This window comes from Pan paniscus, chromosome 7 (genome assembly GCF_029289425.2).
Source record: "Pan paniscus chromosome 7, NHGRI_mPanPan1-v2.0_pri, whole genome shotgun sequence".
Classification (NCBI taxonomy): Eukaryota; Metazoa; Chordata; class Mammalia; order Primates; family Hominidae; genus Pan; species Pan paniscus.
This window is the reverse complement of record NC_073256.2, coordinates 126,150,528-126,168,062: the sequence shown is the minus strand read 5'-3', so window position 1 is coordinate 126,168,062 and position 17,535 is coordinate 126,150,528. Positions and strand designations below refer to the sequence as shown.

Here is a 17,535-nt window from a genome sequence, read left to right as displayed (position 1 = left end):
ATGTAGATGCTGACCTTAAGGAGTTTATGATTGATTACCTTAGAGATTTAGGCACCTAAGTGAGAAGTTAAACCACATGCAGTGGCTACCTAGCCATTCAAGAAATGTCGTAAAGCAGTGGATGATAAATATCAAAAACACAAGTACTGACAAGTCCCAGCAAAGTTCACAGGAGGTGTAATCCTTGGAAGAAAAAGGCTTCAGGGAAAAAAAAAAAAAAGTAACTTAAAATCAGTTCAGCATGGGAATCACAGAGGTCCTCTAATCCAACTACATGAATCCCTTCTATGAAATCACTAATAAATGGCTCTCCTTTTTTTTTTTAAATCCTCACCAGTACCAGAGAATTTGCTTTCATGAGACATCAATTTAAAAGTTTTAGAAATAATGTCCTTCCTTATACAAAGTCTCAAATCAGCCTCCTTCTTAAATTTAATAGTGCTATCCAGAGCTTCTCAGATCGGTGCTTTGGCATCCTCCAGCACGCCAGTGTGTCACAGGTGTGCTGACTTATTTATTTCCTTAGCCCTCCAAGCTGTCCTGCAGAGACTGAAGTACCCACAGCCCCAGAACTATGGCCATGAGAAACCTTTTGTGTTTATTACATTGCCATAAATAGTATCACCTCTTATGTGTACTCTGCTGTAAAAAAGATTGTGAAGCATTGCTCAGTATAATGTGTTGGCAAAGAGATGAAGTCTCTGGAATCACACAGACCCAAGTTAGAACCTTAGCTCTGCCAGATATTAGTTTTCAGGCCTTGGAAAAGAAACTACATCTTTTCAAGCCTCAATTTCTACATTGCAAAATGGGTGCAATAATATTGCCTCCCTTGTGAAGTTGGTGTAAAAATTAAAGATGATAACATAATAGCACTAACAAAAAAGTATTATTGTTATTTGTTCTGCTTTTACCCTTTTAAATATACTATAGAATTCTTCTTCTATTTTTAGAAACTTCAGAATATTTGAAGCTAGTTTATTGTTTCCTCTCAGTATTCTCCTATGGCTAAATAGCCTAAGTTCCTAAGTTTTTCCTCGTCAACATAAATTCAAGTTCCTTCTACATCTTAGTTTCTCTCTTTATTTCTTTTTGCATATGTAGTACTAAGAACTGGATGCATCCCTGTAGATTTGGCTTGACAAACTAGTCCTTGAAGTGTGGATGGAATAGGGCAGTGGAGGAGAGATATTCATGCTGGAGAACCGTGTAGTAAGCAAAGGAGAAGTCATAATACATCTGTCATGTTTATCAACAAATGGGCCTCACTGGCTACAAATATAATCATATGGGGGAAAAAGAATTTTAAAGAGGGAGCATTGTGAACTCCTGTAATCATGTGACTATAGATTCTATCCAATGTAATGAAATACCAACATAATTGTCATTAAAGGAGATAGATCTCTCTTTTGAAAGCAAGCAACCACAGTATTTATGTGAGCTACAAGCAAAATGTCGTAATACATACTATAATCCCTAATCCCTTTTTTCTTTTTTTCTTTTTTTTTTGGGACGGAGTCTTGCTTTGTCGCCAGGCTGGAGTGGTGCAGTGGCACGATCTCTGCTCACTGCAACCTCCGCCTCCGGCTTCAAGCGATTCCCCTGCCTCAGCCTCCTGAGTAGCTGGGAGTACAGGCACGCGCCACCACGCCCGGCTAATTTTTTCTATTTTAGTAGAGACAGGGTTTCACTATGTTGGCCAGGATGGTCTCGATTTTCTGACCTCGTGATCTGCCCGCCTCGGCCTCCCAAATTGCTGGCATTACTGGCGTGAGCCATCGTGCCCAGCCCATCCATACTATAATCCTTTTTTGCTCCCCTAGAATTGTCCCAACAGGATGCTGGAAAACTGGAGATTATCTACAAGCTACACATATCCTGGGCTTTCAGTGGCTGTTGGCTATTGCAGTCCACTCTGGTTGAAAGAGGCTGGTGACACAGTTACCTTGTCCTATCCTAAGAGTCACAACTCAGAAGATTCAACCTTCAGATTTCCTTTATTCCTGACCCCTTTTATTCTGGCCTTCTGGTCTTTCTTCCATTCATTCCATATAGTATAACGCTTAGAATCTGTTGGTGTTCATCCCCCCCCCCACCTCTGCTAAGTATTAGTTGTGTGACATTGGGCAAATTATTCTACTTTGTAACTCAGTTTCGCCTTCTGTTAAAATGAGGATTTTTTTTTTTTTACAGTACTTTAACAATAAATTGTGACCATTAAATGAGATAATGTATCTATAGTGCTTAGAAGAGAGCCTGGCAATAATAAGCGCTATTTATGTTAACTGTTATTTTGAGTCATTATTATTCATACATTCAACGAATACCACTGTGCTAAATACAGGGGATGTGTTGGTACATGGGACAATCTCTTACCCCTTATGGTCATATTTCTTCTGATTTTGTGAGACACGCAATGACTTTCGAATCTGACTCCTGGATGCAATTTCAGAAGCTGCTGTTGGTAACTGTGGATGAGGCACTTGCCCTCTCTGAGCCTGTTTCCACATCTGTAAAATGAGGATTAATAAAATCTACTTGGAAGATTTGTTTTGACTATTAAAAAGACAAAATATGCAAATTATCTGGCACATTTGAAGTCGAATATACTTTCCTTTTCACAGTCTTGTGGCCACACCTGAGGCTAGGGAACTCCACTCTAGGCTTAGAAAACAGTGCTGTCTTCTTAAGTGCTGGGGAGGAGTAAGAGGGTATGGCGGGAACTCATCTGCAGGAAGGGTAAAACCCAGAAGGCGTGGGAGGAGACAGAGACAGGAGGGATGCAGGGACCGCCCCTGGCCTACAACTCCCGGGATGCTCCGGGAGCGCCCCGCCCCGCCCCACCCCGCCCGCCGTGGCGGGCGCTGCCCACCCGGCGGAGCCGAGCGGCGTGCAGAGGCTACAAGTGCCGTAGCTGGTGATTGGGGGACTTTCTCCGGGAACCGTGCCGGGAGAGCGCGCGGTGCTGGAGCCGCACCGGGTGGCCGAAGCAGAAGGTGAGTGGCGGGGAGTGGGATGGGGTGGAGGCTTTGAATGCAAGGGTGAGAGCCCTGGAGCCTAGCAGAGCTGGAGCGCATATCCCCGCTCTCTCTCCTTCGTCTCCGAATACTAGGCGGACACATCCGTACCTCGAATGCCTCAGTGGGCGCAGAGTTCACCAGAAATGGATAGCCGGATCTCTCGGCGCCTGCTGGGGGCACCGCTGCCAGGTGCTTGGGGCTCGCTCTCCCGGCTTTGCTCGCACAGGGCGCATCCAGAGGTCGCCTCCCCGAGATCAGCCTTGCCTGTGTCAGTTTAAAGCAAATATTAATGCTTTTAATTGATGACAGATGGACGAGGGAAAGTGCGTGTCCCCTCGCTTTAAGGTGCAGTGTCGTTAACTGGGCTTTTAAGCAGATCAGAGGAAAAAGAGGGAGAGGACGCAAGAAAAGAGTCTTTAGCTGGTCCCCTGGGATTATCCATTCTCCACTGAGAATGGAAGCCCCGGATTAGGGAGCTGCAAAGGAAATCGACTGTGCTGCTAGCATACCTCCGGTAGAACAAGCGAACAAGCGGGAGTAGCTTTTCTTTAAAGAGAGGTAGAGGCGGCCGTAGGGAATTAAGTGGGGATTTCTCTCTTCTTTTGTTATAAACTGAAAGTCTCAAAGAACCCTGCTGATTTTATCCAAGGTAGGCTAGTGTGATGAGTTAATGGTACCAAAGGTTAATCCGAGCCCCTAATGCCTGAGAAAACTGGAAGAAGAGTTATCGGTAATTGATGAAGCCTGTTACCATCACTTCATTCATTGAGGGATCCTTTAGTGGGGGTTTGTTCTAGTTTAGTAGTGATTCTTTTGCCCTGTTGTTTTTTGCTGTTTTCACTGTAGAGAAACTCCGATAACAGGAGAAAAACGTTTTCTGTTTTGCTTTTTTTGTTTTGTTTTAACAAACACTTATGTGTAGCAGAAAACATGTCAATTCCCTCTCCCATATTTTGAGTTGCCAGGTTGACCTTAGGTGACCCTTGCCTGTGTTTCTGTTACCAGCTTTGGAGCTGTGGATTTTGAATTATAAGAAGCCTCAAGCCGTTGGGTTAAATCAATTATCACCCTGGATTTGGAAGCAAAATAAAAGGAGCCTTTGGTTAAAATCTCTAGTGATAGTGGAAAGTGAATTTTTATTCCTTAGAAACATGGCAGAGGCAGAGAAAAGCAGATGGTTTTCTGCTCAAACCAAAGTTCTCTCCCAGAAATGCCCCTTGCTGCAGCCGGGGGTGAGGAGTGACATGTTTATAAAATTACAGAGGTAACCTTGGAAATAGCTTCTCACCTATTTGCCTCCACAGAACTCTTACTCTGTGGGTTTATAGTTTGTCTTTTATTATCAGTTCACTTCTAGATTGGGTTTGTAAAACTATCCAGATGGTCAATTTCTTGTGCATTGTGTGATAGCAAAGCATGCAGAGAGGGAGGAACACAGACCCAGGGAACGGGAGTAGCAGATCCTGCAGCTGGAGCAGGCAGGTGTGTGTGTGGAGGAGTGGGTTGGCCCATTGTATTTTGCAGGGATTGCCGTAAGGTCTGTTGCCTGTACGCTTTGGGGTCCAGAACATGCTTCCCCCATGGAGCACTGAGGGAATAGGGCTGAGTGGAAGCACAGTGAATAAGCAGCATATGGTCTTGTAAATACAGGGCTGTGTCACTAGGGTCATTGGATGTATGAGGTGTAAGGTTAGCAGAGGTGGCTGATTAAGCTGGCCTTTTTCATCTACTTCAGAGCTATGGAATCAAAATGCTGAGTTCCTGCCCAGCTGATAGGGGTGTATAGTCATTCACTGATGGTGATGCTCCAAAGCTAATCTGTATTAGAATTTGCTCTGAACTAGGGAGAGTGTAAACACTTACAGTCTTACTGAATTAACAAGTCTATGCTTCCCCAAGTCCTCCAGAAAATCGGCAGCTCTGCTAAAAAGGGCTCTTGCCTTTCTCATTTGTCTTTTTACAGGAAACTTGCCTTCTCGTTTGAGGGATCCTTTTGCAGGAATGCGCGAGTCCTTGAATAAATTTGGCTTGGTGACGGCAGTATTCTTTCTCAGTAGACACTGCCACTTCCTCCACACGCCTTTCTACCCTGACTTAAGTTTCTCAGTGTTAATCACTATGACAAGTGAGAGCATTTGTCCTTTCCACACTTTCCTGCCACTAGGTATCCCCTCCCTTCTTTTGCCTGTTTGAGGTGGAAAAGGGGCTAAACAGGTGCAGCTGTGAAGGAAATGGGGACCCCAGGAGCAACACTCCTGGAAGTACAACCTTAGCTTCTGTTGGGTTCTTATCTAACTCTGTTGCTATTGGCAGACTTTCCGGAAGCTGCTGGGGGATGTCTGACTAGCTCTCATGGAGCTCCACTACCTTGCTAAGAAGAGCAACCAGGCAGACCTCTGTGATGCCAGGGACTGGAGTTCAAGAGGGCTGCCTGGTGACCAGGCAGATACAGCAGCCACAAGAGCTGCTCTCTGCTGTCAGAAACAGTGTGCATCCACCCCAAGAGCAACGGAGATGGAAGGGTCTAAACTTAGTTCTTCTCCAGCATCCCCCTCCTCCTCTCTGCAAAACAGTACTCTTCAGCCAGATGCCTTTCCACCAGGACTTCTCCACTCAGGGAACAACCAAATAACAGCGGAACGGAAAGTCTGTAACTGCTGCAGCCAGGAATTAGAAACTTCTTTTACCTATGTGGACAAAAACATCAACTTGGAGCAGCGGAACCGGAGCTCGCCATCAGCAAAAGGGCATAATCACCCTGGGGAGCTTGGCTGGGAAAATCCAAATGAGTGGTCCCAAGAGGCTGCCATATCTTTGATATCTGAAGAGGAGGATGATACAAGTTCAGAAGCCACGTCTTCAGGGAAGTCTATAGACTATGGTTTCATCAGCGCCATCTTGTTCTTGGTCACTGGGATCCTGCTGGTGATCATCTCTTACATCGTCCCACGGGAAGTGACTGTGGACCCCAACACTGTGGCAGCCCGGGAGATGGAGCGCCTGGAGAAGGAGAGTGCGAGGCTGGGGGCTCACCTGGACCGCTGTGTGATTGCGGGGCTCTGCCTCCTCACGCTGGGGGGCGTCATCCTGTCCTGCTTGTTAATGATGTCCATGTGGAAGGGGGAGCTCTATCGTCGAAACAGATTTGCCTCTTCCAAAGAGTCTGCAAAACTCTATGGTTCTTTCAACTTCAGGATGAAAACCAGCACGAATGAAAACACTCTGGAACTGTCCTTGGTAGAGGAAGATGCGCTTGCTGTACAGAGTTAATTCTGGTTGTGAATATCTTGAGAGTCTGCTTTGGCATTTTATAATATGAAAAAAGTTAATTTATAAAAATTCACAGTGCAATTTATTTGCCTGGCAAGAAAAGTTTATTTCACAAACCAACAGCCAGTAAGTGTTTTTGTTCTCCATGTGTCTTCTATTTAGAAGAAAAGCCATGTAAGATGTATAAGAAACCACAACCAGCCACACCTATCCTTCTGAAGAGCTGAAGGCTAATTAATCTGTAATGGCCAAGAACTTCTACTTCGATAGAAAAATATTTCTAATGACCCAGTCTACAAATTATTTCTTTTACACAAATATATGATGTTATTCTTTGGACACTAGGTGGTCCTACACACAGTAGGATCAATTGCTAATCTACTTTGTGAAAAAGAACTAAGCACTAATCAATAATAAGGCTTACATCTAATTCTCAAAGGTGCTTATCCATTTTCTTGCTAAATTATCCTTCTTGTAATTTGGCTAAACACTAAAACATGGAATTTTTAGTTTGAATATTTTGAAGTTTGAGGATGTTGGGCTTTTCTTATTGTAAAAAATGTTATGTTTGAAATTATTCCTGTATTCAAAAATTGTAATTAAGTCATTAGGATAAACTTTCTAATAAAAGAAAATTATGTAAATCATTGTAAGACCAATGTGAATTTAAACCACAGTGTTGGTGCCAGATATTAGCCAGGGTCACAGTCTCTTTTTTAAAATGAAGTCAAATTAGTTACTGATATAAGTTTTATATTTTGTGATTTTGCCATCATACTGGTTATCTGTGCTCTTGAAGTCTGCTGGTTCTCACACCAGCAGCAAGAGGCAAGGCATGAGACATTTTAAATATATTTCCAGACATCTAAACATCTAGACAGGCCTGAGTCATGATTGGCTCTGGTGTGCTTCCAGGTAACATCTTGTTATTGCTGTTTGGGGAAAACCACCAATAGAATTGCAGCTAGACTTTTGGGGACTGTGCCTCGCAGGCTGTATCACTTGCTGTAGGCCAAGCAACGAGCACTTCCCTCATGGTAGCAGCAGTCCTTAAGCCCAAAGCCAAAAAAAAATAAAATGGAAAGAGAGAGAGATTCAATACACTGATTTAATGGGGACTGTAGTCATCGTCAGAACTCACCTCCCACTCACAGTGGTCTAGATGTCATTCAGCAACTGTGAACTCTTGCCTCATGCAGCACAAACTCTTCTCTAAGAGCAGCATGATGAGCAAGGTGCTCACTTTGCAAGACACACACTGGGTGTTCACAGTGACAGACCGCCTCATTATGGTGACGGTTCAGAAAAGGGATGGGAAATGCAGCCTCAGAAATACCTTACATTTTGCAACTCTGCCTGGAGGTTTTTCCAACCTGTGCTGTAAGAGTTGTTGTAACTTCCATGATTGTGTTACCAGGATCAGGGGGTCATTCTTAAAAAGAGGACAGGAGCTGGGAATTGGTATGAGATAGCAGGAATGAGGAAGTAAGAAAGTGATTTCTTTGCAGATTTTTAAAGGCTATTTCAAATGTCTGAAGTTTGTGGTGTTGTGGACAACTGTGGAATACATGGGTGACTTTGGCAAAATGTGTGAATCAGGATATTTATGTGGATGAGCTCTCATGGGTGTCAGATTGATTTGATGAGTGAAGTATGCTGCATATGACTTAAGGGTTGAAGTGAAATACAAAAAGGGAGGCTCAGAAGATAGTAAAAAGAGAGGATGGGCATATGAAAGAATTATTAGGTAAAAATGAGAAATTATATGGCCATCAGAGGAAGCTAGATGTAGTTAATTGCCTTATGTTATAGAGCAATACTGATTACTGAAAAGAAAGAATTGAGATGACATAAACATGATTTTTGCTTTCCGTTGCTGTATTTTTGTGCTTTTTGAACAAACTTTGTTTTACTGTGACTCTCATTTCATGATTTTTGTTGAGGCTGCCTTACCAGTGGTATAAGTTTTATATTCTGAAGGTTTCTAAGTCCAGCTCTAGCCTGCTTAAGGATCCACTTTGGATGATGTTGAAACAAGAAGGAAACGATCTGCTGAGTGAGTAGGTCTGAGCTGTGTGTTAAAAAAAGAAGGCATTAAAAAAAAGAAGGCATTAAAGAAAAAACTAATGTTTATTCATAGAAGCTAAATGAGATCAACTGAGTTTTTATTTATTGGTGAAACAGGATTAATTAGCCAAATGGCAGACTAAACTGAATTAATGTGGAATCAATTTTCAGTTTATGAAGGAAGAGGAGTTTGGGAATCAAGTGTTAGGAGGTCTTTTCACTTGATAATAAAGCTTTTCATGTGGAAGCATTTAATGAATCTTGCAGGGCTACCAAATAATATAGATTTGATCTAGAGGTAACATTTTGAAAAATGCCATTTTGGAAAAAAAATATTCAACGGGGGAGAAAAAGACCTAACACATCAAAATACATTTCCTTTCTTTTCCCTAGAATGCTATAATTTCCTTTAAAATTTAAAATCGAAATGTGGTAAGTAAACGCACACTTCAACATTATTTAAATCTGCTAACATATAGAGCACCTCTCTTTTAAGGTTCTACTTATCTGAGGGCAAACCATTACACATTACATGATTTTGAAAATCATCTGAATGACTTCTTTTGGGCTGTGGTGACATTATTCAGATACTTGCCTTAATCGACTTTTCCCTGGGTATTTGGTTTACGTAGCCCTTATCCATCCTGCCTGAATTCAATATGAAGATTACTTGAATTTAAAATGATGGTAACACAGGCAAAGAAAAGCCATGTGCTTTATTTCCTGTTGTTCCCAATCTGACAAAGAGTGTTTTTGGCTCTAGAGGTACTTTGGCAAGACCAGGTGATGCATTCTATAGACATTGGGCATACAATACCTATGGTTTTGGTCTTGCATCCTTCATGGAGATTTGTGACCTTCCATCTGTCTCTTCAATATGGTGCTGGTTGTTACCTGTGAAAGTTTTTATTGCTAGTCCTAGAGAAGAAAAACATATTTCAGTGGTTCTAGGTCTTTAGCTTATTTACATGGTTTTAGAAATCTTAACTCAAGAGTCATCTTCCTAGTCTCAATGAGAAGACAGCTCGTCTTTCAGCAGTGTGGCCCAATGGGGTGAGTTACAGAAAGAAAGCTGTCTTTCTCCTTTATTACTGGGATCTACACGCTGCTGGTGGATGATTTAAGGCTCCTAATATCTTTATAAGCCAGTTCTTTTTAGGGCACCTTAAACTGTTAGTAGTAGAGTTTGCAAAGAGTTTTCTTTGCAGCGCTGTGTGTCCTTCCCACCCATTGGGAGCTCTTAAAGCAGATCACATAATAAGATGTACTGGCCCCTCATATAAAGAACAGCTTTTCGTCAGGCTCCCCACTGTGTAGGTGATTTATAGTTTAGAGGAAGACAAGACTGCTTGGAACCATGAAGTTCTTGGAGGCCATGGTTGCTTTTACCCACATGACTGCTATAACCCTTGATTCTGTTCTATCAAGTTACTTGCCTTGATATCATCACATGCTTTGCTGTCTGCTTAAAATATGAGTTCATCCCCCTCATACTTATTTGTTTTAGGGACCCAATTGGACCAGTGCTGGCACATGCCCTTCAAGGTACAATTTCTGAAAACAGACTGCGCTGCCAAACTTATGTGTGCCTTTACCTCAGTCCCCCCAGTATAAGGGGTGACTTAATCTTGATAAATGAGTGACTGAGCACCATGCTAGTTAAATATTGAGAATTAAAAGCCTGAACCCAATGGCTCTACTTTTTTTTACCACCTTCTGACAAGCAAAAATTCTAGGCAGGAGCATGTGAACATTTTGGTCTTCATCTTTCACGTGTGCAATGATAGGTGTATGCAAAATTTTACTTGGATTAATTGTCAAGTTAAAAAAAGTGTGCTATATGTATATCTCTTAGGAGAAGGTTTTTCAACCTGAAGGTCAGATTTCATTGCAGCAATTAATGCCATCAAAAAAACGTGGTCTGACAAAAAAGATTCACAACCTTTGCCAGTGGTTCACCTATTACAGCAAGATGTAATACTATCAATACTTACTGTTCTCTGTAATGGGTTTAACCTTTCCCAGAATTGGACATAAAGAATGACTACGATGAGAAGATTATAATGAACTCTTACTGGCTCTTCCTAGTCTAAAAAGAGTACTTAAGAAAGAGAATTAACATATCATTTCCTTTTGGCTGACTTTTAGCTATATCTGTTTTTGGTTCATAATATTCTATATTATCTTCTCCCAAATTTTATAAGTCTTGGGAAATAATTTGCCTGCCTAGTGCATTGACACTGTAAAAAGCAAGACGTTATTTTAAACACATAAAACTGATTTCAAGAATCTGTGGCTTACACTCAAGAGTGTACTCGTGGTTTATGTTTGTGTGCAGATTTATGTGCACTCAAGTCTATGTGCATTTGGACTATATTTTATAGTTATACAGCTTTAATATCCAAAGTTATTGTTAGAATAATTTTATTATAGGAATTTGGCATGACTTACTGTTGACATTAAGAAGAAGAGAAGTCTTTCACAAGTCATGAATGAAGAATTTGGAATCAGCCTCAGAATGAGATGCCATAATTATTATAAACCTGTTTTGGTTGTTCAGCCTCCCACAAATATCTATTGATTTGTTTTTTAACCTCTCAATTTCAGGCTCATGAGAGTGTGAGATATTTGGAAATTATTTTACCGTGAATTGTTATTTTATTTCAGGGGACTATGGGGAGTATATTCCTTTGTTTCAATTTTGGGTAACTCTCCTGTGTTTCAGGAACAGCTCTCCCTATTTTTTCACTGCCATCTTCAGGCTTCCTAGCCAGGCTCCAAACAAATGTCATATAAGAAAGAAAGATTAATTATTACATATTGTGTATTGAGAGTTTGTACCCTGTGGTTCTCATCATGCTGTTAATTTTACTTTTCTTGCCAAACAAAAATAATTTGACATTGATTATGTGCTTTTTGATATTTTCAAGGGCAATTATTAAGGTTATGAGCTCTTTCTTAGGGCACTTGATGCCTTATATGTTAATAGCAAGTGTGTCATATCATTTTAAAATAAAACTATTCAAAGGCTTTATTGTGTTTATTAAGCTTAATTTAAATTGGAATCTGTAATGCTGATTTGGTCTTTTAAAATTATATTTGAAATTATTTGTCCAAAAAAATTAAAATGAATATTTACCCCTAATTTAGGTTTGTCATTCTTCTTGCTACCATTTCACTATATAATGTAGACTGTGCCTTATTTTTTGTTGTTTTATAGGAAATAGTCCAAGTTATTTGGGTTTCTCTAAATTACTCAGTATTAGAGTACACGTTTTATGATATGGAAAAATACATGAATAAATATTTTTTAAAAACACTTATCTGAGTGTCTAGAAAGCTTTTAGGTGAGAAACAAGTATCAAATTAACTTATGCACCTGCTTTTAATCTAATTTTGATCTCCATTTTCATTTGAAGAATGTATCACAATTTATATTATTAGCTGGAGTTTTATCCTTATTATATATAAGTGCTGTCAAGGTCAAAAACTCTAAAGAGACATTTGGAAGTGAGGCCCCATATCTTGCTCCATCTATTTTGAATAAAAATTGGATCAAGATTCTTATCTACATCCTTTATGGGAAGAAAGTCTACTTCTTTCGATATCTGTTTTTTTCTAGAAGTTCTTTTGGCTTTTGTTAATCACCTCTGATCATTCGGAATAAGCTAAGTGATGCTGTTACATTTCCACAGTCTCTTGCTATATGACCCTTGCAGGTCAGCAGTCAAGGGGACCCAGTCTGATGCAGCCACCTTTTTACATGTCCCTGTTTGCCAAGCTAGAGGGGAAAAGAGTCTGAAAGGTCTCAAAGAGACACTGCACCAGGTCAACATGTATTTAGTCAGGACTAGTCATATAGTCCCACTTAAGCCAGGAAATGCAGTTCCATCATGAGCCCTGAAATGAGGAGAATTGGGACTGTTTGGCAAATGACACTAATGACTACCAGAATTTCTAAGGTCTTTGTTTTGTTCAAGCAGAGTATGTATCAATGAACATAAATATTCTCATCTTCTCTAATGATCACTTGATCAATTTAATATTAATACATTTATACTGGGGGCCAAAAATGCTAAAGGTCTCCAGAGAAGGCAAATTTAGTAGATCTTTATTAAATGCTTAAAAAGAAATTGTCACAATTATACTTTAATATATTACCTATATGATTTTATTGTATTATTTAATCATAAAAAGGAGATTAAGCCAACATTTGTCCTTTCAACTCATGGACAGGAGGAAGTGCTTACTTTCTTGGGTTCTTACTATGCATTATTTAATTTATACCTCACCTCATTTAATTCTCACAGCATCTCTGCAAGGCAAGTGTTATCTGCATTTTACAAATGAAATACTAAAGCTGGAGAATGTCAAATAACTGGCCAAAGTTATATAACTAATAAGCGGTAGGAAAAGAATTAAAATCTGGGACTCCTTCACTAAAATTATATATTTACTTAAGTTTAGAAGGAATATGACCCTTATAAAAACATCAATTTATACTGGCTGTTTTATTTTGTGCTTATTATTTTATAAACTAAAGAAAATAGCAGGCTTGTGATCTGAGAAATAAGGAACCCTTCCTATAAAGAAATCATATCACTATTTTGCTTTTAGGTAATATAGTGATTTATCAAAATATATGTCAAAACTATCAACTCACAGCCATCCTACTTCTTACCCCTAATGAGATTCAAGTAAGCTTATGCTGACACTTTTCCTTGGAATTGAAAAGAAAATGTAGTTACTCTTTCTATGTGCACAACAGTGAACATAGAGTTTATGTAGTCTCCAGTAAGGGATCCAGGGACGGAGAGAAAGTCACATTTGAGTGCTTACTATGTGCCAGGCATTCTGCGTTCATGTGCAGTATCTTGCATAATCTCCACAACACGTCAAATAATAAAGGCTTCAGAACCATGGAGACAGATGACCTGAAGTTTGAATGCCTGCTCCTCTACTCTTGTAATGACATCTGATCCAAGTTTCTTCATCTGTAAAATGAGAATAATACTGTTTGACTTGCAAGACTCTGATAGAACGTAAATAAGAAAAGTTAGAGAAAAATGAAAACAAATCCTTTTCTGGTATACCATCATAACAGCTACCATTATCTTGAGTGAGGTTCTTTGTAACTACAGAATATGAATTTTTGTAGGTACTTGGGATCCTATATGTTCATGTTGATTATCGGCTGATGAAAAACTGAATTGGGCACAATTGTCAGATGATTACTGATCATCATGATAAAACATAATATTTTTTACTTATGCTCCTTTCTCCTCCTCATCCTCCTTTTCCTTCTTAATTTCCTCTTCCTCCTTTTCCCCACTCCCTCTTTCTCTCCTCCCTTCCTTCATCATCATCATCATCATCATCATCATGTAGAAACTGCTTATTTGTATGTCTCTTACTTCCACCATCATAAATACATCCCTCCAAGAAAGAAATTTACATCTCCCTTCATGAACGGAAAAACAATTTGGAAAACAGTCTTTTGTTTAATTGTGGAGTATGGTATGTAAATATCTTGTACTACAATCTTCTAGACCTTGAATAGTCGTAACTCCAATCAGCATGCCATGTGGCAAAATATTAATATTTAATTACCTTTTGTTTTAAGACAGAATCTCACTCTGTTGCCCAGGCTGGAGTGCACTGGCGTGATCTTGGCTCACTGCAACCTCAGCCTCTTAGGTTCAAACAATTTTCCTGCCTCAGCCTCCCCAGTAGCTGGGATTACAGGCACCTGCCACTGCACTTGGCTAATTTTTGTATTTTTAGTAGAGACAGAGTTTCACCATGTTAGCCAGGCTGGTCTCAACTTCCTTACCTCAAGTGATCTGCCTGCCTCGGCTGCCCAAAGTGTTGGGATTACAGGTGTGAGCCATGGTGCCCAGCGTAATTATCTTTTAAACAAAATAGCTTTTACCATACCAAAACCCAACAAAATCCTGTCATTTGGTTGAATTGTCTTTAACATTCATAGAGCTAAAACTTAAAAGATTCTATCAATAAGCACTCTGACAAAAGACTGTTCTTCATTGCCATTTATCCAGACCACAGAGTTCATGTGTTTATATTTATCTTTGAATTTTATTGAACCTTGTTCACATTCTGCCAAATTAGCAAAAGTAACTGTTCTGGAATACAAATGACATTAAGAACAGTTGCTAAAAATTGAACTTATTTTCTCCTGATACTGAAATGGCATAATCAGTGATGCCCCCTGCTGCTGAGTAGATCCATAGGAGGGAAACCAGGGTACCAGAGCCGGAAGAGGGTAGAACCCCCAGCCTTCGGCCACACCTTATACAAATGATGAGCTCAGGAAAGAATTTCTTGATTGCGAACAGAATATAAGGGGGCTAGGAGAGACAGAGGCTGACCCTAAACAGTAAAATATGAAGCTGAAAGAGACTTTGAGTGATAAAAGTTCAGTAGTGATGCTGCCTTATGTCAAAGAGCATTATAAGGTCAAAGCTGTTTTTTATAATCTCAAAAGAGCATCGTTGAGCTGAAAAAGAGAAGCCATGGGTCAGGAAGCAAAGAAACAACTCAGGCTGGAGGCAGGAAAATTTTAATATGGTTATTGGCACACGGAACTGATGGGAAGCAAGTAACACAAAAGCCTAAGTTTGTAAGGGAAATACATTGCCAAAGAACCCATGAGCCTTAGACTGTTTGAGCCTTAATAAACAACATTTGAGTCCCCAAACTTGTAGCAGTAGGAAACAGGCTAGAAAATGTGCTAGAACAGCCCCCAAAGAGGGCATGTTTCAGAATATTTATTTTAGATGTGGCCACAGATAAAACAAAAGGAAGAAACTCCTAGGGCCTTGAATGAGGGGCCTTGGAAACAATGGACAAGTGATTCCTTCCAGAAAGAAGGACAGGGCATATCCAAGGAATTTACCCCACCCACAGGGCAGAAATACAGCACAATGCCTGACTGACAGCGTTTCAGCATTCTGATGAACCAATGATTATGTCAGATTGTTTCTTATGGTTATCATGTCCCTGTTCCATTAGTATATGTTTTATGTGAGGTGTAACATATCTTCTGTTTATAGTTTGCCAGATCACAACATCTGGCAACTTTATGAGAATACTATGTACATTTTGGAGGTCTTGGATTTGGAGCTGGAGGCATGTTCTGGATGGGTCCTTTAGTCTTCCTCCTTGGGAGTTGAGTCTTTGTGTGTAAGAAAGGATAGACTAGCCAAGTGTTGTGGCTCACACCTGTAATCACAACACTTTGGGAGGCTGAGGCAGGAGGATCACTTAAGGCCAGGAGTTGGAGACCTGCCTGGACAACAAAGTGAGACCTGGTCTCTACAGAAAAAAAAAAAAAAAAAAAAAAAAAAAATTAAAGGAAGGGAGAGACTATGGCACATCTGCCAAAGATCCATGCCCATTTACTTTGTGTAGAGTTTTTGCTAGAGAACAGCAGCCTAAACAAGTGTTGCATTTCCCAGTTCTCTTTCCACTTAGGTAGGTCCAAATGGCTAATTTGCACCAAAGGAATGTGAGCAAAGTGACGTGAGTTACCTCCTGGCTCTAGTGGTTAAGAAACCAGCATGCCTTTATGCACTTAACTTCTCAATCTGGTGGCTGGATGAAGCTGCCTAAGAACTTACAGAAGCCACATTGAAGCCATAAATCCTCCAGCAGCCTGGTTTGGGGGGCTGTCTGCTTCACTATTATTGAGAACCTTAGGCTGTTAAAGGCTCTGTCATCTTCCAAGATTACTCTGGTTGTTAATATCTAGCTGGCAGACAGAAAAAGGGACAGCATTGGAGATTTTGTGGGAGGTTTTCAGTCCAGTTGGTTAGCATTTGGTATTATTGCCACATCCAGCTGCAAGGGAGGCTGGGAAATGTAGTCCAGCAGTATATCTGGGAGAAAAAAGAAATAGGTTTGAACAGCTAGCCAGTCTGTTCCACAAGGTATGACCTGCTTATAGTTAATTTCCTATTTAATGTTTGCTTTTCTACTATTTTCTTCATTTCTACATATCAAAATCTCCCTCTAGTTCACTGAGCTTTGCCTTCTTTTTTCCTCAAGTGAATTAGGTTAAGTATCTCATGGTAAAATCTTAGTTTAGATCACATTTCGTGTATAAGTCATATATGGCTGCATAATACATTACCCCAAAGTGTAGCTTAAAAAATTAAACTTTTATTATCACACAGTTTTCTGTTGGTCAGGAATTTGGGACCAGCTTAGCTGGGTGGTTTTGGCTCAGGGTTCTCTCATAAGGTTTCAGTCACGCTGTTGGCTAGGGTTACGGGCATTTTAAGGCTTGCCTGCGACTGAGGATTCTATTCCAAAATTACTCACTCACATGGCTGACAAGTTTGTGCCGGCTGTTGGCAGGAGGTCTTGATTTGATTACTTACTACTTGGACCTCTCCATAGAGCTTCTTGAGTTTCCTCCAAACAAGGCTGCTGGGTCCCCTGAGGAGAGGGACCCAAGACAGAAAGAAAGCTGCAAAGGATTTTATGGCCCAGTTTTGGACGTCAAACACTGTCACTTCCACCTCATCCTATACATTAAAATAGTCAATAACTCCAGCCCACAGTCCAGGATAGTGAAACTAGGCTCTACCGTTTTAGGGGAGGAGCGTCAAGAAGGAATGCGTACATATTTTAAAACCTTCACTCTCAGTATTTTGATTTTTCTAAATCCTTCTATTTTCTTTAGTGTTGCTAATATAGTAACTCTTTACTTAATTAGTATTTTAATTATATGTCTATTTTAATTCCTATTTTAGGAATGTTAACCGTATCTTTTTTTAGGATATATTGATGAGAGTGTTGAATTTGATCTTTAAAAAATCAGAGCTGACTTTGAGCCTTGCAGAGAAAAATCAGGCTCTCAAGCTAAATGGAAGGAAACAGGTCTGTGGGTGTGTGCTCCAGTGAATAATAACTGACCTGAGTGCAGAGCTGAGCACTGCACTTCCAAATTTAGTATGTATATCATGATTTCGAGGAAAACTTCCAGCTCTAGTCTCTTCCTCTCCTTTTCAGTGCCAAATTTGCCCAATTCTCAATAAAAATACCCATAGTTTTCTAATGTAGTGGAGAATCATTACTATATCATATTAATAAGTAACTTACTTATTGATGCTTATGTAGTTAATAATAAAAGCTAACACTATTGAGTGCTTAT

General features: G+C 40.1%; 1 protein-coding gene across 1 annotated transcript; it reads left to right on the top strand.

Annotated features, from left to right (window-relative positions):
• Positions 1 to 2,826: 2,826 nt before the first annotated feature.
• On the top strand, positions 2,827 to 11,504 carry TMEM74 (transmembrane protein 74). Its single transcript, XM_003821753.5, has 2 exons — positions 2,827 to 2,996; positions 5,334 to 11,504. Exon 2 carries the CDS (start codon positions 5,373 to 5,375, stop codon positions 6,288 to 6,290), a length of 918 nt encoding a protein of 305 aa, XP_003821801.1. The 5' UTR covers positions 2,827 to 2,996; positions 5,334 to 5,372; the 3' UTR covers positions 6,291 to 11,504.
• Positions 11,505 to 17,535: the final 6,031 nt, after the last annotated feature.